The sequence below is a fragment of the Syngnathus typhle genome, linkage group LG6 (assembly GCF_033458585.1).
Source record: "Syngnathus typhle isolate RoL2023-S1 ecotype Sweden linkage group LG6, RoL_Styp_1.0, whole genome shotgun sequence".
Classification (NCBI taxonomy): Eukaryota; Metazoa; Chordata; class Actinopteri; order Syngnathiformes; family Syngnathidae; genus Syngnathus; species Syngnathus typhle.
Window position 1 is genome coordinate 4345132 of NC_083743.1, and position 21150 is coordinate 4366281.

The 21150-nt window shown below is 41.0% G+C and overlaps 1 protein-coding gene across 3 annotated transcripts in view; it reads right to left on the bottom strand.

Annotated features, from left to right (window-relative positions):
- Nucleotides 1-21150, bottom strand: part of cadm1b (cell adhesion molecule 1b) — a 122085-nt gene that overhangs the window by 35853 nt on the left and 65082 nt on the right. For all 3 annotated transcript variants that reach the window (XM_061280865.1, XM_061280866.1, XM_061280864.1), the window contains 6 exons: nt 17669-17815; nt 14451-14603; nt 12845-12982; nt 9747-9905; nt 8939-9035; nt 8677-8849 (listed from right to left, as the gene is read on the bottom strand). In XM_061280865.1, coding sequence (XP_061136849.1) covers nt 8677-8849; nt 8939-9035; nt 9747-9905; nt 12845-12982; nt 14451-14603; nt 17669-17815 — 867 coding nt within the window. The remainder of the gene's footprint in view (nt 1-8676; nt 8850-8938; nt 9036-9746; nt 9906-12844; nt 12983-14450; nt 14604-17668; nt 17816-21150) is intronic.

The window sequence follows — 21150 nt, forward strand, 5'->3', positions numbered from 1 at the left end:
TGGGGTCACTTCCGGTTTATTTGGGTCACTTCCGGTTTAAAACAGGTCACTTCCGGTTTAGCTGAGGTCACTTCCGGTTTATTTGGGGTCATTTCCGGTCTAAAAAGGTAACTTCCGGTTCATTTTGGGTCACTTCCGGTTTGATTTGGGGTCACTTCCGGTTTACCAGAGGTCACTTCCGGTCTATTTGGGGTCACTTCCGGTCTATTTGGGGTCACTTCCGGTTTATTTGGGTCACTTCCGGTTTAATTTGGGTCACTTCCGGTTCGTCTGAGGTCACTTCCGGTTTATTAGGGGTCATTTCCGGTCTAAAAAGGTCACTTCCGGTACATTTGGGGTCACTTCCGGTTTGATTTGGGGTCACTTCCGGTTTACCTGAGGTCACTTCCGGTCTATTTGGGGTCACTTTCGGTTTGATTTGGGGCACTTCCGGTTCATTTTGGGTTCATTGGGGGCACTTGAGGGTCAATCCAAGATGGCCGCCACACTGGAATTGGGGGTCAAGGGTTGAATGTGTAAGCGTAGTGGAAGTGGGGGTGAATGGGAGTGAATGTGGGAAGCATAAGGTGAATGCATTTGGAATGGGTTGAATCGGTCGAAAAATGTAGAAATTAGAGTAGAAAAACGAAATTTTAGAGAATTTTGGTTGAATTTCAAATTTGAGAATTTGGAATTTTTGGTAAGTGGGAAGTTGTGGAATAGGTAGGCAAAAGATGAACAGTTGAAAGTTGGAATGGGTTGAATCGGTTGAAAAATGTAGAAATTAGAGTGGAATAACGGAATTTGAGAGAATTTTGGTTGAATTTCAAATTTGAAAATTTGGAATTTTTGGTAAGTGGGAAGTTGTGGAATAGGTAGGCAAAAGATGAACAGTTGAAAGTTGGAATGGGTTGAATCGGTTGAAAAATGTAGAAGTTAGAGGTGAAACACGAAATTTTGTGAAATGTCGAATGTGCCATTAAGAATGGATGGGGAAAAATTTGTCGGAATTTTGGGAATTTTGCGGAATCGGAAAATTTTCGGAATGAGAAAAATACAAGCGCTCATGTCGTGAATATTTGGAATACGTGAAAAGTGGAATGGAGTGAATCGGATGAATTATGTGGAAGATGAAACGGGACAAAAAAGTGGCGGGAATAAAATAGAATAATAATAATAATAATAATAATAATAAAGTGAATGGAGTAGAATAACATATGTGTGAAGGCCTTCGCCTTCACACAACTAGAATTTTGCAATTTCTGGAGAAATTGCGTGTGAAGGCGAAATGTATGAATAACTTCTTCGGGGAATGCTGCCGAACGATGTTGAAACGTGTTGAATTACTTGAGAAATGTAGAATATTTGGAGAATTTGTGGCGAATTTCAAAATAAAAGATGTGAAGTTTTTGGTAAGTGGGAAGTTGTGGAATAGGTCGAAAAATGATGAACAGTTGAAAGTTGGAATGGGTTGAATTGGTTGAAAAATGTAGAAATGAGAAGGGAAAAAGGAATTGGGTGTGAATTTCAAAATAAAAGATGTGAAGGTTTTGGGAAGTTGTGGAATAGGTCGAAAAATGATGAACAGTTGAAAGTTGGAATGGGTTGAATCGGTTGAAAAATGTAGAAATGAGAAGGGAAAAGGGAATTGGGTGTGAATTTCAAAATAAAAGATGTGAAGTTTTTGGTAAGTGGGAAGTTGTGGAATAGGTCGAAAAATGATGAACAGTTGAAAGTTGGAATGGGTTGAATCGGTTGAAAAATGTAGAAATGAGAAGGGAAAAGGGAATTGGGTGTGAATTTCAAAATAAAAGATGTGAAGTTTTTGGTAAGTGGGAAGTTGTGGAATAGGTAGAAAAATGATGAACAGTTGAAAGTTGGAATGGGTTGAATCGGTTGAAAAATGTAGAAATGAGAAGGGAAAAGGGAATTAGGTGTGAATTTCAAAATAAAAGAATTGAAGTTTTTGGTAAGTGGGAAGTTGTGGAATAGGTAGAAAAATGATGAACAGTTGAAAGTTGGAATGGGTTGAATCGGTTGAAAAATGTAGAAATGAGAAGGGAAAAAGGAATTGGGTGTGAATTTCAAAATAAAAGATGTGAAGTTTTTGGGAAGTTGTGGAATAGGTAGAAACATGATGAACAGTTGAAAGTTGGAATGGGTTGAATCGGTTGAAAAATGTAGAAATTAGAGTACAAAAACGGAATTTGAGAGAATCTTGGTTGAATTTCAAAATAAAAGATGTGAAATTTTTGGTAAGTGGGAAGTTGTGGAATAGGTAGAAAAATGATGAACAGTTGAAAGTTGGAATGGGTTGAATCGGTTGAAAAATGTAGAAATGAGAAGGGAAAAGGGAATTGGGTGTGAATTTCAAAATAAAAGATGTGAAGTTTTTGGTAAATGGGAAGTTGTGGAATAGGTCGAAAAATGATGAACAGTTGAAAGTTGGAATGGGTTGAATCGGTTGAAAAATGTAGAAATGAGAAGGGAAAGGGAATTGGGTGTGAATTTCAAAATAAAAGATGTGAAGCTTTTGGTAAGTGGGAAGTTGTGGAATCGGTAGAAAAATAATGAACAGTTGAAAGTTGGAATGGGTTGAATCGGTTGAAAAATGTAGAAATTAGAGTAGAAAAACGAAATTTTAGAGAATTTTGGTTGAATTTCAAAATAAAAGATGTGAAGTTTTTGGTAAGTGGGACGTTGTGGAATAGGTAGGCAAAGGATGAACAGTTGAAAGTTTGAACGAGTTGAATCGGTTGAAAAATGTAGAAGTTAGAGGTGAAAAACGAAATTTTGTGAAAATTTGTCGGAATTTTTAACGTGAAAACGTGAAATTTTCGAATTTGGGAATTTTGGGAATGTCGAGAATCCTTCCGAATGTGATTAGAATGTGTTGAATGATGTGAATTTGAAATTGGAACGACGTAAATGTGAAATGTAGAATGTGCCATTAAGAATGAATGGGGAAAAATTTGTCGGAATTTTGGGAATTTTGCGGAATCGGTAAATTTTCGGAACGAGAAAAATGGAAGCGCTCGTCGCGTGAATATTTGGAATACGTGAAAAGTGGAATGGAGTGAATCGGATGAATTATGTGGAAGATGAAACGTGTCGAAAAAGTGTGGAGAATAAAATAGAATAATAATAATAATAACTAGAATTTTGCAATTTCTGGAGAAATTGCGTGTGAAGGCGAAATGTATGAATAACTTTTTCGGGGAATGCTGCCGAACGATGTTGAAACGTGTTGAATTACTTGAGAAATGTAGAATATTTGGAGAATTTGTGGTGAATTTCAAAATTGAAAGTTTGGAATATTTGGTAAGTGGGAAGTTGTGGAATAGGTAGGCAGAAGATGAACAGCTGAAAGTTGGAATGGGTTGAATCGGTTGAAAAATGTAGAAATTAGAGTAGAAAAACGAAATTTTGGAGAATTTGGTTGAATTTCGAATTTGGAATTTTTGGTAAGTGGGAAGTTGTGGAATAGGCAGGCAAAAGATGTACAGTTGAAAGTTGGAACGGGTTGAATCAGTTGAAAAATATAGAAGTTAGAGCAAATGTTGAATCCCCATAGAGAATGAATGGGAAAATAAAAAAAGCAATTGCGCCAAAATCTTTCTAAATTTGGAAAAAAAACAAAAAACGGCCTCAAGAGGTTCACTTTTGGGGTAAAAATGTTGAAACGGGTTAAATCGGACAAAAAACGAAAAAGTTAGCAATTGTAGCTATTTGGGGCACTTAGTGTTGAAATAAGGTCACTTCCGGTTTGATTCGGGTCATTTCCGGTCTAATTTGGGTCACTTCCGGTTTATTTGGGTCACTTCCGGTTTAAAACAGGTCACTTCCGGTTTAGCTGAGGTCACTTCTGGTTTATTTGGGGTCACTTCCGGTCTAAAAAGGTCACTTCCGGTTCATTTGTGGTCACTTCCGGTTTGATTTGGGGTCACTTCCGGTTTACCAGAGGTCACTTCCGGTCTATTTGGGGTCACTTCCGGTCTATTTGGGGTCACTTCCGGTTTATTTGGGTCACTTCCGGTTTAATTTGGGTCACTTCCGGTTCGTCTGAGGTCACTTCCGGTTTATTAGGGGTCATTTCCGGTCTAAAAAGGTCACTTCCGGTACATTTGGGGTCACTTCCGGTTTGATTTGGGGTCACTTCCGGTTTACCTGAGGTCACTTCCGGTCTATTTGGGGTCACTTTCGGTTTGATTTGGGGCACTTCCGGTTCATTCTGGGTTCATTGGTGGCACTTCAGGGTCATCCAAGATGGCCGCCACACTGGAATTGGGGGTCAAGGGTTGAATTGTGTAAGCATAGTGGAAGTGGGGGTGAATGGGAGTGAATGTGGTAAGCATAAGATGAATAAAGGGAATAAATGTGGAATGGGTTGAATCGGTCGAAAAATGTAGAAATTAGAGTGGAAAAACGAAATTTTGGAGAATTTGGTTGAATTTCAAATGTGAAAGTTCGGAATTTTTGGTAAGTGGGAAGTTGTGGAATAGGTAGGCAAAAGATGAACAGTTGAAAGTTGGAATGGGTTGAATCGGTTGAAAAATGTAGAAATTAGAGTGGAAAAACTGAATTTTGGAGAATTTTGGTTGAATTTCAAATTTGAAAATTTGGAATTTTTGGTAAGTGGGAAGTTGTGGAATAGGTAGGCAAAAGATGAACAGTTGAAAGTTGGAATGGGTTGAATCGGTTGAAAAATGTAGAAATTAGAGTAGAAAAACAGAATTTGAGAGAATTTTGGTTGAATTTCAAATTTGAAAATTTGGAATTTTTGGTAAGTGGGAAGTTGTGGAATAGGTAGGCAAAAGATGAACAGTTGAAAGTTGGAATGGGTTGAATCGGTTGAAAAATGTAGAAGTTAGAGGTGAAAAACGAAATTTTGTGAAATGTGGAATGTGCCATTAAGAATGGATGGGGAAAAATTTGTCGGAATTTTGGGAATTTTGCGGAATCGGAAAATTTTCGGAATGAGAAAAATACAAGCGCTCATGTCGTGAATATTTGGAATACGTGAAAAGTGGAATGGAGTGAATCGGATGAATTTTGTGGAAGAAGAAGCGGGACAAAAAAGTGGCGGGAATAAAATAGAATAATAATAATAATAAAGTAAATGGAGTAGAATAACATATGTGTGAAGGCCTTCGCCTTCACACAATAATAATAGAGAATGGTGTAGAATAACATATGTGTGAAGGCCTTCGCCTTCACACAATAATAATAGAGAATGGTGTAGAATAACATATGTGTGAAGGCCTTCGCCTTCACACAATAATGAATAAAATGCTTCTAGATGTTATCTAGTATACCTCTGACTTATATAAGCCTTTCCCTATTGAGGTTTGGTGACTGAGTCGCTGATTCCATCCATCCATTTATCCATCCATACATCGGCTGTGTTGACACTTTTTCCACATGATGAAAATCGTAACACCCTTGAGCGCTGTCTGCACATCCAACGTAAATATACAGGCAATCTTTGACTTTTGCTCCATGGAGGATTTACAGGTCAAATAAGTCAGCGTTGGGATAAACAGTGAGCAAAGGCAGTATAGATGTGAATTATAGGAGGAGAGAGCAGGAGGGAGGGAGGGAGGGAGGGGAGGAAAGATGCTGTCTGGCTCTTCCTTCATTTACTGCAGAACAGCAGGACAAATGTTCACACACAATACAACGGGATTTGATTTGATGGGAATTTACATCGACACACACACACACACACACACACACACACACACACACACACACACACACACACACACACACACACACACACACACACACACATCTGACTTGGCAGGCGCGGAATGAAAGGTCATCACTTCTTATAAAATTGTGTTGAGCAGAGGGACTGGCAGTCACGCAGCATTGGAAGCCAGCGTGGAGAAAGGCAGTTACTTGTATCCTCACAAGGCTCATTTGTGTTCTCAGTATGGCAGAAAAAGAGCAAAAATACGACTGCCTTTATCATTTCATATGCTTGTTGAACACAGGTTTAACAGTATTTTTTTATTTGATATTTTTTAAATATATGCCGTCACACAAGGATCAATACTAGGGCATCTTATTTTAGCAAAGCAATTGAAATCGATCAATCTTCCGTCTGTCTCCGTACTTATCTCTTGACGAGTTCAGATGGAACAAAGAATTTCTCAGAATGCTGGCCATAAGGGATAAGTTCTACGCGAGGGCCAAATTGCAGCCAAAGAGACAAAAGCTGTCCAAATGGAAGCCTGGCAGCACTGAGCATATTGACCATATTGGCAAAATGGCTTGAGTGTCTGAGTGACCTCAATGGTAATCCCAAAACGGAGCATGGTGGAAAATAATTGGCTAAATGGCTGAAAGAAGGCACTTGAAAGCAAAAAACAAAAAGACATCAACTTAAAAATGTCAATTTGACCAGACATGATAATGAAATTAATGGCCTAGTGGCGTTTGCAAATAGCGAGACAAGGCAGGACAAGGTTATCACGCCAGGGCCAATCCGCAGTGCACAGACACACTAATTAAGCCGATGTAGCGGGCGTGATTACTTTGGGACAACAAAGCCTTGCACGGACCACAACATGATTTGGGATGGCATTAAATCCCGCGTAAAAGAGGAGTGGGAGTCGCAGACATAATTATAAGCGCTTATGAACACCTTTTTACCAATCTCCTGTGTCTCATTAGAACCCGGCTGAAGCTGCACCGCGTCTGACATTCGCAAGCACACCAGAGAAAAACGTCGTTTAATGGAAATTGTTAAAATATGTGCAGAGCGAGTCGCTAATTGAAGAGACAACAGGGCAAGGAGGATGCAGATGGTAAAAGGAAAAAAAAAAAAGGTGTTTGGAGGAAGACCACCTGCATTTAATGGACATGCAACAGACACTTTAAGTGGATATATTGTGTGATTTAAGAAAGATGCAACATGGAAAAAAAATAAAAATTTGAAAGAACACCTACAGTTGTATTTCGTAGGCATAAAAAGCAGAATTACAGTGGTATTCAATATTTGACTCAATGACTTCATTTTTTTTACTCTACTTTCAAAATTACGTTTCAAACTAAATGTTGAGCCATCTAGCGGTCAGCAGCAGAATTACACCTAATGGTATTCAATATTTTACAACAAAAAACAGTTTTGCTGAATGACTTACTTTTTTCCCCTCATCTTTCAAAATTATGCTTCAAACTAAACATCTAGTGGTCAGCAGCAGAATTACACCTAATATAAAACAATGTTAGACGGAAAATTTGCGTTATCTATGTTCCCCAAAAAAACTGCAAAATAGCAAGAATGCAAACCTGGGTTACTCTATATTACGTCATTTGCTCCCTCTGCATCTTTACATTAACTGTAATGTCCAACGCAGGGACCCAGAAGGCAGCTTTGCAAACTTCTCTGCAGGATTAACTTCTCAAACAGCACAAATGATCTCAGAGAGTAATTACCGGAATACTGAATGTTTTCCACCTGAGAGATTTGGATTAGTGAAACACTATTGTATGGCTGTGTGTGTGCGTGGTGGAGGCCGGGTTGTGTGAGATCTGCTTTGTACCTACCTCGCTCTCCACATTCACCCAAAAAAAAGAAAGAAAGAAAAGCAAAGTGACAACAGCATTCACGCTGATCCATTCACGACTCCGGAAGGTCATTTCATAGAAACATTCGTAAAGTCAGTGGAATACTTTGGTTGGCTCGAGTCCTTCACAGCCATTTAGCTATATTTATTATTATTATTTTTTAAAACATACTACACTTTCAAAAAAAATTCTAATTCAGGCATTGTACTTTGACTAAAAAAACTTTTCTATGTTGCTACATTTGAGTCAGACCTTTTCACCAAGAAGGCTCTACCAAATTTTGGTTTCACTTCTTTCAGTCCACTAATCCATTCAAATTGACTCCCACTCTGTCGCCTTTAAATTGACTCCAACTCCCGCTATGACCAAGAAGAAGAGCGCCACAGAAAAAGGGAGAAAGCAAATATCTTGTAATCCTACCAACTATGAATTCCTTTTTTCAAGGACATTAGCGAGTGACTCTGTACAGACACTGACGAGTTTCTTACAAGCTTCTTCGCTAAAAAGCTGCCAGCGACACAATTGGTGAGACGACTCAGACGAGTTGGGGGGGGGACCTTTTCATTTCTGTGCACATTCTCAACAGCTGTCATCGTAATTTGCCGGTGGGCCAGATAAACAAACCGCGACATTGTTGCTTTTTGACAATGGCTGTCAAGTTGACTTAAATGAGCACAAATCAAAACAATCACATTGTCGTGAAAGCAGCAATCAGATCTCATAAAAGGCAACAAAAGGCCCCCTTCTCGAAAAACAGGTTTTGCTTTTAAGGCCACGCGCCGCCTTCTCCTCACATTTTGTTGTTTGAATATGAGTGACATGCCCGACGTCTTAATCTAACAATCTTCTTGACGTGTCGGGAAAAAAAAAGATACATCAACTACGGCCATCTACGTTCATAGACGACATTAATAAAACAACTGTTGAGCCTATTTGAACACTGTTGCTAACCAAAACAGCAGCACAAAAGCACACAATGCCGCTAAAAAGCCATTTAGCAAGTAATCCATGACTTACTGTATTGATCCTAACCTTTAACCAAAAGTTTAGATTTTAAATATGAGTTTGCGACTCCATTCCTGGAACTTTTATGACACAACTTCGTGCAGCACGACTCACCGTACACGTAGAGGACGTAGTCGTCGTAGGCCTCGCCCACCGTGTTAGAGGCCACGCAGCGATACGTGCCGTTGAAGGATTTGTTGAGGTTCTCGATGAAGAGGTCCGAGCCGGTGACCACGGCGTGAGGCGGCACGTCCTCCTCCACCCTCAGCCAGTTGATCTGATGAGGGCTGCGAAGACACGAGCAAATTCAGGGAATACAATCCGATAGATGATGACTTTGAAATTCAGGCTCCGCCCCCTCGTCCGGTGCACTCACTGTGGTTTTCCCCCCGCAACGCACGTCAGATCGAGATTGTCGCCCTCTCGAGTTAATCCTTGGGGATACGTCACCACAATCTTCACTTCGGGTTTATCTGAGAAATCAAAAATATTATCATTGACTTGTATCGTAGACTCTTAACAAGGCCCGCCCCTTTTGACTGCCTCGCCAAAACTGAAATCAAATCATGATTGCACTCAAAACGTTGGAAAGGGAGCAAAGGCAAAAATAGCCAGGAGTGAAAGGTGGCGGCGGATAAAAAGGATTATCCTATGTGCACATTTGACATCTACTCAGCCTATAGTAGCTTACAGCAAAAAATGATTTCTCTCCCGTTATCAACGCATGCCAAAGATTAGCAAAATGTCAAGCACTTGCAGTCGAGCTTTCTGTTTTTCCTTGAAAGGTCAGACGAAGAAAGTGGACCAAAACGAATATTCCGCAGCGCTTACAATAGGGTGACTTAACCTTTAGGGTGCGTGGCGCCAGTCGGATTTATCAGTCACACCTAATCAGATGACCCGCCTTCGGCTATCAACGGCACCACCTTGTTGGTTATAAATAGTCTTTTTGAGGAAAGCTGAATGCTTACCCCGAATGGCCAGTAGCAATTTAGCTAATTAGTGGAAAGAAAGTCATTTATGGCAGTTAGGGCTGAAGCTATGGAATATTATAACAATAATTAGTTTTGCACATTTATTAATCAAGTCGATAAAAAAAAATACAATTGAGAACTTTGCTTAGCAACAGGTGGATTCTTTTCCGACTTTGGGGATTTTTTTTGGGCTTGACAGGTGATACTCACATAGCACGTCCAGGTTCCTCTGAGCGAGCAGGTCGTTGGCGGCCGGGTGCTCGACGACGCAATCCACCGGCATGCCGTCGTCCTCTTTGCTGACGAGGAACCGCACGCGACTGATGACGGTAAACATTCGGTCGTACGTCTCTTCCACCGTTGTTTCTCCTGGAAAGAAGATCAGCAAAGCGTAAAAATGACAAATAGAAACTAAGTTTTTGGGTTGGGCAAGCTGGCAGTAATCTGCCCTCCGCTCAGCCCCGTGGAGCTGTCAGAGAGGGGAGGGGGGAGAGGGGGGGGGGTCATTTGGAGAGCATTACAATGCCACCGGGGGCAGCGCATTAACTTCAGTGCTGAGTGTGACGCTTTACTCGCGCTTAATGAAGTGGGGAAATAATTACGCCACCCCACTTTGACCTGAGTCGTACTTTCATTCCAGCCCCGGTCACGAGAGGAGCCCTCGACGGACCCCAAAAAAAAAAAAAGATGCCGACGCACACTTACAATATGGACGGATATTAATGTAACCGAAGACCTGCTCTGGACTTCATGGGCTGGTAGTGCGCTCGGGGGGCTATTACGAGCCAATACGACTTGGATTGACTTTTTTCTGCTACATTGCAGAGCTCACAGTAAGGCATTAATTGCGCAGACAGTTTTAGTCTGATTATGTGCAAAAAAACGCAGTTAGTCGAACATATTGTCAGGCCTTTGTTAAATGATTTAAAATGCCAAATATAAAAAGAATAAAAAATATATAATAATATATAATAAGTAAATATATACATATAAATAAAATATATAAATAAAACAAAAATATAAAATATACAAAAATATAAAATATATAATATATAAATAAAACATAAAAAATATACTTATATACGTATATATATATAAGATTTATAATTTATTTATATTTATAATATAAAAAAAGAATACAGCAAAATATGCAATATGAGATTTATAAAATTTACATCATTGAAAATAGTTACATTAAAAATAATTACGTCAATATTGCAGCGCTACAAATATTGTGAGCGTACTTTTCCTAGCATTAGTTCAGAAACAAAAAGTCTGGCGCCATCTAGTATGCGGCTTTAAATTTCAAAACATAAAAAAGTGCTAGGAAGTTTTCTGAGATGAGTTTTGAAGATGAGGGTCGGAGAGTGTACTTATCAATGTTGAGGCGTGTCAATTATCAATGTCATTCGTGCGCAGATGAAGAATAAATAAAATAAATGATAAAAAAAAGAGGCGCAAATCAAACCGTGGCGGGGACTTGAATTTCAATGCGGACCCGATTTGAGTGTCAAGGCGCAGACGTCTAATCAAAACACACTTGTGAGCATCAACCACTGATCAATCCCGGCGCAATCAAGCGTAACCTCTGCCAGGGTGACACTTGTCGCTGTCAAACGCCGTCTCAACAGAAGATTGAATTAGGAAATCAGACGTATGCAAAACAACGTCGCGCTAATAAATAAAACAGCAATCTGCCCAACAAACCAAGCTTCTTCACTTCGTAATTTTGGTTTGTTTGCACAAAGTTTTCAACTTGCTTTTTTTCTAATATTCCAAAGCCGTCAGAGCTCTTCTAATTCTTTGCTTCTCCAAAGTTCTCTTCTACGACGTCACGACAACGCTGAAGAAAAAAAAATGCGCTGACCATCTCCGATGTGACTCCGACGAGTCAACCGTTTCCTTGTTCCTCGCCCAAACTAAATAATTTTTCTGAACTCATTCACTACCATTGACGACTATACACGTCAAAGATCCATATGAACTGGGTTGGCTCTAACATTAAGGCCATGCACTCTACTTTTGTCTTACTGGTACTTCTAAGCCCGCTTACTGATTCCCATTTTCCCCAATGAGCAAAACATTGAGACAGTTTACAATTTCATCTTCGGCGGGCGGTTTCACATAACCACTCGCAAATTATAAACATTATTCAGACAACGGAATCAATTCCGTAAAAGACCAGCAGCAGACGAGCTCGTTTCCACATTATTGAAATCATTCTGCTGCTGTAATTTATGTTAATTTTGCCCCCCTTGTGTGCTGATTCTCTCTCTCTTGGGCCAGAAACTGCCAATGGCAATTCTGCCAGCTTGATTATTGATTGCAAAACCGAATCTGCCATTAATGCTTAAATCAGCCAGCAGATTTCTTTGTCATGCTTAGCCTGCTGGAATGAAATACAACCCTAAAAAAAAAAGATTCACCATACAATACATGGTCGCCTTGTTTTTTTTTTTTTTTCTATAGATGGTATAATTATTACCGTATCGAACGCCAAAATTTGATCCAACCAGATTCTCCGGTGTCCGGACTCTGTGCTATTACCTTCTATGTCCCTCACGTACGGAATTCTTCATCAACTCCTCATAAACAAAGATGGAGTCGCCGAGGGAACACTGGCGGTGGCGATGACATTTCCCATCCGATTGGTCCCTGTCTAAATATTTCATCTCATGACAAGCCCAATGAAACCTCTCGATTCTAATACACACCGAATTTGACAAAAAAAGCCCGCACAGATCCACTTCGGGTAAATACAAAAATGAATTTCCTCCCCTTGCTGTACAATAATGAAAACTTGATGACCCCTTAATCATAACTGAGAGGCAATAAGGATTATTCCACACTCCCCCAGGTCACACCTCTGTGTAAGATGCGGAAATGAAGATGAAAGGCACAAATATGAATTCATAACAGTGACGGTGAGTTTGGCTGCGTATAGATTCCTTCAAGGCAACACAATAGATTCACGGCCGTGAAATTCCATCAGGATTCAACTTGTTTAACAGAGCCGTGAGAGTAAATATTTTGGTCATTTGAAATCACGGCACGAGCCACGAAGGCTGATGATTTATGAGAAACATTCAACGACATGAAGCTCTTAACGTACGGCTTAATCACAGAGTTCCTCTGCTGAGCAAGCAAAAAATCATAAATAAGCAACAAGAATGACTCTCGGGGAGGAAAAGCTGTAGATGAGGCCAAACAATCCAAAAGATGGTAAAAGAAAAAATAAAATTGGCACTCGGTTGTCTGTGGCAGGCAAGAGGGCATGAAGTCATGTCGGGACTTGAATTTGGACCTACCTGTCATTTCCTCATCTCCTTTCATCCATCTGATGGAGGCCGCTGGCTTGCTGCCACTGGCCGTGCAGGTGAGCTCCGTCTCGTTGCCCTCGCTGACCACGTCCTCGCGGCTCTCGATGATCGGGCTGCCCGGGGGCACTGGTGCGGAAAAAATACAAATGAAAAATGGCTCCAATAATGAGGACCCACAAGATTATATATATATTTTTTCAAATTGATTTTGAAGCGGATTTTTTTTTTATTTTGAAACGTTTTAGTACTTTATATTTCTTTTTTTTATTTTATTTTATTAGTTTTTATACTGTATGCATGATTAAAAAAAAAATAAAATCTTGTTTTGTATATGGAAATGTGACTCGGGCAATTGTGTTGAAGTTGCAAACTCTCTAAATTTAAATAACACGATGGCTATCGACGGTACTACATACAATAAGATTCTATCAAAAGTTCCGAGTACCAACTTTATTGTAAGTTCTCTCTCGAGTCTCCTTGTGGCCCAAACAAGTTTGAAAAGTTTCCTCCATTCGCTTTTGAACGCTGCAGCGGAGCTCACAGAAAAGGATGAATAAGTCGAAATTTAAATATGAAATAACTTATTCTCGCATCGGGCCAAATAACTCCTCCACGCACAGAAAGCAGGATACTCTTTGCTTATTTGGCGAATTAGTCATCGGGCTGAACTCTGGTTCCTTGAAAGCCCAAAAGTCAGAGGGGGAGCTCATTGCAAGGACCCTTCAATGGAAGCCTCAGTTTAGGAGAAAAAGCGCCGCCACTGTCAGCCTCCATTGTACAAGTCGAGCAATTACTTGAAAGTGCTTTTAATTCCTTTCAATCCCCGCCGGGATGTTGGCGTGTATAATAAAGCTTAACTAGAGTCATTTTAACGCAAAAGCATCAGAGTGAAGGCACAGCTGACTCTCAAAGGGGCGAATGGTTTGGGAACAGCCGAGTCAACATTCACTGGAATTCACACAGTCAACACAGCTGCCAAGGCCCACGCGGCAGACGCCATGCCATGGCTTCCAGCATCTGCTCCTTTTTCGTGCACCGAGGGTCTCTAATTGGCTGACATTTTGTTTCGGCTGCTAAAGATGATGGGATCAAAGATGACTACTACCAATAATGCGGCGAGAGTTCAAAAAAAAAAAACAAAGCGGAGGAATGGGAGGGAGCACATAAGTGGATAAGAAGTCAGATGAAGTGTTACCCAGTAGTTGGGGGGGGGGGGGGGGAGGGGTGGGAACGTATGCTTTAAACTTCAACAGTTAAATAATAATAATAATAATAATAATAATAAAAATAAATAAATAAAAATAAAAGAAAAGTTCTGTAGAATAAAAGGGTGGGAATGTATACTTTAAACTTCAAAAGTAAAAAAAAAAAAAAAATATATATATATATATAATAAATAAATACATAAAAAGGTTTGGGAGAATGAAAGGGTGCGAATGTATACTTTGAAATTCAAAAGTTAAAAAAAATATATGTATAATAAATAAAAACAAATTAAACAAACGTTTGGTAGAATGTAAGGGGGGGAACGTATACTTATAACGTATATATATATTATAAAAGTGAGTTACATGTCCGTGTGCCTTCTACCCACCCAGGACGGTGATGTCGGCATAGGCCTCCTGAGGCGGATCGGTATAGAGCTGGCACACGTAGCGTCCTTCGTCCGAGAGCGACACATTGGAAAGGGACACCCGCAGTTCGTTGTCGGAGAAATTCACCAGCTGGAACCGGCTGTCCTTCAGGGCTGCGGCGGGACACAAACGACAATATGAGGGGAAGAATCCTCCGGAAAAAAGAATCCAAAGCGACGCGGTTGGACGAAGACAAAAGAGGAAGCGGCAGAAAATGAGATAGGGAGGAGTGCAAGGAGCTTTGCGAGCTCTCTCTTTAATTGAGTCAAAAGAAAAGTGGGCTTCAAAGTGATTCATTCGAGTTGATTTATAAAGTAGCTTCACAGTCGGCGGAGCACTCGCCAAGACGGCAAAGTGCGGCGAGCGCTCGTGAGGACTCCTAACAAGCCGGCAACTCTTAAAACAGTGCCGCCGCTCCTTGTCACGGATGAATGCGTTACACTCCAATTGTAAAAGTACAGAATACATTAACCGAGATATTAAAGCACGTCAAAATATCTTTTAAGACAACTGTATTTTTTTTTCCTTGATTCTTAGTCCGGGTAAAAATGTTGTTTTATAAAAATCAGCAAATATTTGCCTGAGGCATGTTTTCATGATAGACATAATTTAATGGCAATAGCAGACAGACTGGATTAAATTCTCGTTAAGGTCGGCTGAATTCATCTTTTCACATAAACATCTTTGGCTGATTTGATGAGTACCCCGACCTCGCCTCCTTTCCCGGGTCCGGCACGGGAAGCTAGCCAACTCCTCTTCCCGCCGCCGCTTAAAACGCACGGGGACGTATTTGGTATTCCCATCAGGCTCTGCAGTTATTATCACGATCATTACTCGGGGTCTCGGGGCAGCATCAACATGAAATCCTATCTCCTCCCCCGATATAATTTGAGAGCTCTCGTGAAGGACTCAGAGGGGAACAATGGCGCTGGTGTAAGTTGGAGAGTCACAACACCTGTTAGGGAGGGAAAGCCTGACACCCCCCCGAGACGCCAGGCGGAGATTAAACAACATCGACGACGCGAGAGCTAAAGTGCTTATGAGTGCACTTTAAAAATTGATGTTCCTGCCATCGGGCTGTATTAGAACGTGGAAAATCACAAACAGTACATTAACTGCTAGTTAGCGTTTTCAAAATGTAAACTGTCCTTAAAAAAACATTCTAATTTAATATTTGGGCTAATTTTGAAATGTCAAATAAGCGTATTCTGTTAGTGACGGCTTTGGAAATCTCTTATAGAATATTTTGCTTTAAATGTTATTAAAAAACATCCACCAAACTGGAATGGTGTCCCGCATGGATCTCTACTAGGACCCCTTCTTTTTTTTTATTTTATTAGTACAACATCAGTTGTTTGTTTAGCCGTCAATCTGTCTCTTTATTAATACACCTACGTATCTTTTCTTCTAAATTTGTCCTCTTTGTTTAAAAAAAACACGTTTCTAACCTATTTTTCCGCGTGTCAATCCCACCTTAGCTCCTAATTGACTTACTTTGCGGTCACATTCGAAAGAAGATTGGGACTAGCTTTTCATCCATTTAAAATCCACCTTTTTCAAAGTCAGTCGCCTCCAGAAGCGCGTCGCAGTGCATAAATAAGAGTGGCGCCTCATCCACAGAAACCCTCGGATAAACCCTCATTTTTCCCATCACAGATGTCAGCTCTGGCAAATTGCATGTCATTTCGCATAGATCTCGCCTCGTCTCGACAACAGCGTCCCGGCCTCAACCTGTAAGGTAATTTTTATTTACTGGCAGCAGTATGAATGTGTTTATTCGCTCCTTAGTGGCGGTGGTGAAGACACCATCATGATCTCGTATCTGTCTTCCTGTGTGGCCGCCGTGTCGCTGCCGCTGGCACACACTTGCACGCCGCCATTTTTCACTGTCCAGCCGCCATGTTTGACAGCTAACATCGTGAATGACCAGGGGATCGAAGCGGGTGATCGTTCGGTAGCCGGAAGCGCCTCGTTGCGGGCCACGAGTCCACGCGTGTCACGCTGAGAAAACTTTGCTGGGTTTTGTGTAAGAGTCAAAAATGCCGAATCTACTGCAGCCTCTGAAGATTTACTCAATTCCCTCAATGATTTGGGGGGGGAAAAAAAAGGGACAAGAGTGAGTTTTTTTTTTTTTTACTTGCAAACTAACAGCTGGGCTGGGGTATAGAAGGACACATTCTCCATCACCTTGAAGGCTGGCTCGTATCCTCGACAAAAACGAGTGAAAGAAGCGCAACTGGAGGGTGGGGCTAGCGAAAAGTAGACGAGGCCCATATGCTCATGCATAATCATAACGTTCAATCTCCTAATCTAAGAGATTATCGTAAAATCGAACATTGACAAGGACACAAAAGTATTCCCATTATGGCCCGACGGAGAATTATCTCATATTAATCTCGCGCGCTTCCTGAGCTTAATGACTTGTGCTAAAGTGGCAAACGTCAAGGACAGATGGAAATCGCGTTTTGCGAACGTACGACGCAAAAAAGGCGGGCTGGGCCACGCAAGCTTTCCAGCTGCTCACATTACGAGACGCTCCCTAATTTGCAAACGATGCGACACTCGTGACTAAAACAGTGTGGCCTGTCGAGTCATTTCAGATCCGTACACAAATCCCGGCGAAATTCTCGGCAATTAATCGAGTTGTCTAATGAAGGCAGAAACTGAGCTCAAGGCCAACGAGGCCGACCTTTCAACGATTCGCCGGTGAAAGCATCGCTAATATTTCTGCATATATGCGCCCTGAGTAAGAATATGGATGAATTTTTCATAAAGCTAAGATAACCTTTCACGAGAAATTAATAAGTACGAGGCTCTGACTCATGTCCTCCTATGGCAACCTCCTGTAAAAACCAGTAATCGCTTAAGAGACTTGTCCTAATCATTTCAGCCGTTCTGCTGTCATTAAAGTTTTGATTGAAATATTCTTTAATATTTGTTAATTTCTTATTATATTTATTTTTTATTATTATTTCTCTTTTTTATTATTATTTATTATACATATTTATTAAATATTCAATCATTACAGCAGAGTTCCTTGTAATATTAATATTTATGAATTCTTTATTATATTTATTTATTATTAATAATATTTGTTATTATTATTTATCCTTATTATTATTAGTTATTATATATATAAATTTATGAAATCTCTAATAATTACTGCAATGTTCCTTACGTCTGACATCCTTGAAGTAGATGGTCTGTCTGTTGGGGTTGAGCAGTTGGATGACCGAGTCGTCGTTATTCTTCACTCTGCAGCTGATGGTGGCCATCTCGCCCTCCGCCACCGAAACATTGTCCGTCGCCAGGTTCTGACCTTCCACTTCAACACACACGCACACAAACACGACACGTTACCGTCTGGACATTCACTGCCTCACAAATATTTGCGCTTCTTTCGTCAACACGAGGCAACAATGCCACACAATGCCACGCTACACAAACAGGCTTTGTGTAGATTGTGCAGCCCAAGTCTAATCCGTTTAATATAAGACTGCCATGTTTGCCACTATTGATCCCCCTCCCAGTCCGCGTCCCCGGATCCGAGTGGCGGGCCCCTGTGAGTCAGCGCCAGATGGGCTTGCAAGCTTGGCTACCCACGAAGGGAAGCTGGAGAGCAGCAGCTAGGAGACAAGAGAACGTAGCAGCTAGGAGACAAGGGAACGTGAAGAGGAAGGGGTGGAAAAATACATTTTATTGATCGGGTCTTCCACTCCATAAATCAGTGTGAAAATGTTAAAATTTCCCGATTCTGCTCCATTTTAAATGTTGACTGACTGATTCTGACAAGTATTTTATTCAGGATTTAGTTCTTTTATACATATTATTTAGTCCACTCACTGCTATAAAACTGAACTTTCCCCAAATGATCATCTATTGTGACAAATAATTGAGCGCATGATGTAATGTGTATTTCCTTCCGGCGTATCGATTGACACGTTATCTTCAAAATAGCGAGCTGGATGGCGATGATGGGCTAAGCTTTATCAGAGCCTTCCATCTGAGCGCCCATGTGACCAATGTGTGCTCAGTTTGCCGCCGTCTATCTCCCGGCATGGCAAAGAGCTTCCGAAAGGCTCTCGGTACACAAGCGCTCTTCCGAGACATAGCCCGGGACCTTGTTGTCGTAACTCACACCACAAAAAAAAAAATCTTTTTGTTCTTCCTATCCTGTTTTCATGGAGAGAATTTAAAGTCACCTTGTGTTATTTTTACCCGAGCTTGGAATACATTAGAAAGTCTCAGATTCACACCAGTGGAGGCGCAACGCTATCAGCTGCAGACGCAGGCGCAAACATCAAAAGCGCATTTACATGCCCGAGTCGTCACGCGAAAAAACCTCGATTGCTTTGTGACATTTACAAAGTGGGGAGGAATAATCAAAAGGAAAAATAAAAAGGGGGGGGCCGTGCGTTTGTTTCACCCCCGGAGAGATAATGGGAACAGACGGGCAAACTAACATGATTCGCCGTGAACTCCCGCAATAGGAAATTAACCTCTTGTGCGGGAAAAAAAAATCTCCTCGGACCAATTGTTTGATATAACGAGCCTCCTTGTTTGATTCGGGACAAAAGTGAGGTAATGTTTGAAAACGGACAAAATGTCAGCAGATATTGGAGAGGATAACGTCAACTTGGACACTAGAATCTAGACGATGTGCTCTTTAACTCCTCCGATTCACATTTCAGACGTCAGCAATATTTACATAATATTAATAGAAAACTGTCAGCTGAAGCCCAACGTGCCCTTTAAGCGCATTGTCCCGAATGAACGTTAGCGTTTTGCTAATTGAGTAAGATACGAAACGTGAGCTCCCAAAGCTTGTGAAATAAAACCAGATACGATACGAATACGATACGGGTCCGAATACGACGCGAATACGATGCGAATACGATGAATACGATAAAAAATGAAGCAGATGCTAATTGACTGTTAAAATGCGCAACACAGTAGAATGAAAATACGCATGAATTTCACATTTCTAGATTATAAAACTTGAAAATATCTGGCAGCGCAAGGCAAGCTTACTCTCCGCTCGCCGTGATCTGGTCGGCAGAGAAAAGAAACTGTAAATAAATCCTCGACAGCCCTGAGCAATATTGGTGGCGCTCCAGCATCCTTCTCAGCTTAGGCTCATCTCCAATTCAAAACACACATAAATAACACGGCCGTGATTAGCAATCCCATCAAAGTGAAAACGGGCCACTTTGTGCAACATGGAGGGCTCTGGCGATTGGAGTAAACATTTTCAATTGCCTCAGCATCCCGCTCATGATTGGGTGCAAATGAGGAGAGACACTCATTAATCCCGGGTGGTGGGCGCTGGTGGTAGGGGGGGGGGGAGATTTGGGCACAGACGACTGGCTGATAAATGCACACTCATTCCAGCAGCTGTCTGGAAGAGTAAAGTGCCTGTAGCTCGACACATGGCCGCCTGCCTCTTGCCGCATCACAACATGGCGAGCGAGGCCGACGCGCAGCCAAAGAGGATGCGCAATCTGCCATGGAGGGGCTCTGCCACTCAAAACGGAGCAAAGACCAAATTATTTCGGCTCAAGTGGAGACGATAGCAAGATTGGCAGTGTAGAGTAAGAAGCTTCGGCCGACTGTTCATTAACGAGTGGATCCAATTTGGTCGAATGTACGGGAAGTGGTTTAAACCCTCCTGGGTGGTAAACGTGATCAAATAGAAATATTAGCAGTCCGCCCAACAGACAGGAAATGTATAAAGGACGCCATTTTGTTCTGCCAATTCTTGCGTTTCATTGGACAGCGCAACTAAACCAGGCCAACTTCAGCTATCGTTTAGCTAACGGCGCTCTCTTTGATTCTTTGTTATTGTGGTAACATCAAAAGCAGAACAGGCCAGCGTCCAACTGCCTGAGTCAGCGCGTCGGCGAGCAACAAGCGCCACTACAGAACATCATTAACAATAAAACTTTTCCGTCGCTTTTTCTCCCCCCCGCTGCGTCGCTTTACACGGCGCAGTCATTAGAGCTTGAACCTCGTGATGAAACGCTTCTTCACAACTGCAACGGGGATTTGGGTCTTATAGGGTTTAATTACAACTTCTGGAACCTTTGCATGAGGAGCTTTCAAAAGGTGTCAGACTGACTAATTTGGCCAACTTGATTCTCTGTGTGGAGGATCCTTGTTTAATGATTGGCTAACACAAAAGTGGGTGAAAAAAAGCTACTCGACAAGCAAAAAAAAAAAAAAAAAAAAGATCACCCATGAAAAGAAAAGTTCTGAAAGTCCGTAAAAAGCGTCAATTATAAGTTTAAGGGGAAGGGGAAAACTTGAAATGATTAGCACCTGTAAAATGTCATGAACTACAACGACATCTCTATCTTTATCATAATAACCAGTGGGAGTCAGCAGCTAAAGCTACTCACAAGGACGGAAGTTTTCCAAGTCTCGAGTATTTCGTAGCACAACCGCCACGTTTGTTTGCTTTTACCAATTCGACAATCGATATCTTTAACTGGAGAAATCTTTCTTTTCAACTTTAAAAACTTTTGCCAAAGATTTTCTATTACAAACAGAATTGCTGAAACGATCCAGAGGTCTTACTCTGACTATTTGTATCTTTATGATTTTGACAGTTTGTACTAGGAAATGAACAATAAACTTAATAATTAATCTTATTTATGAATT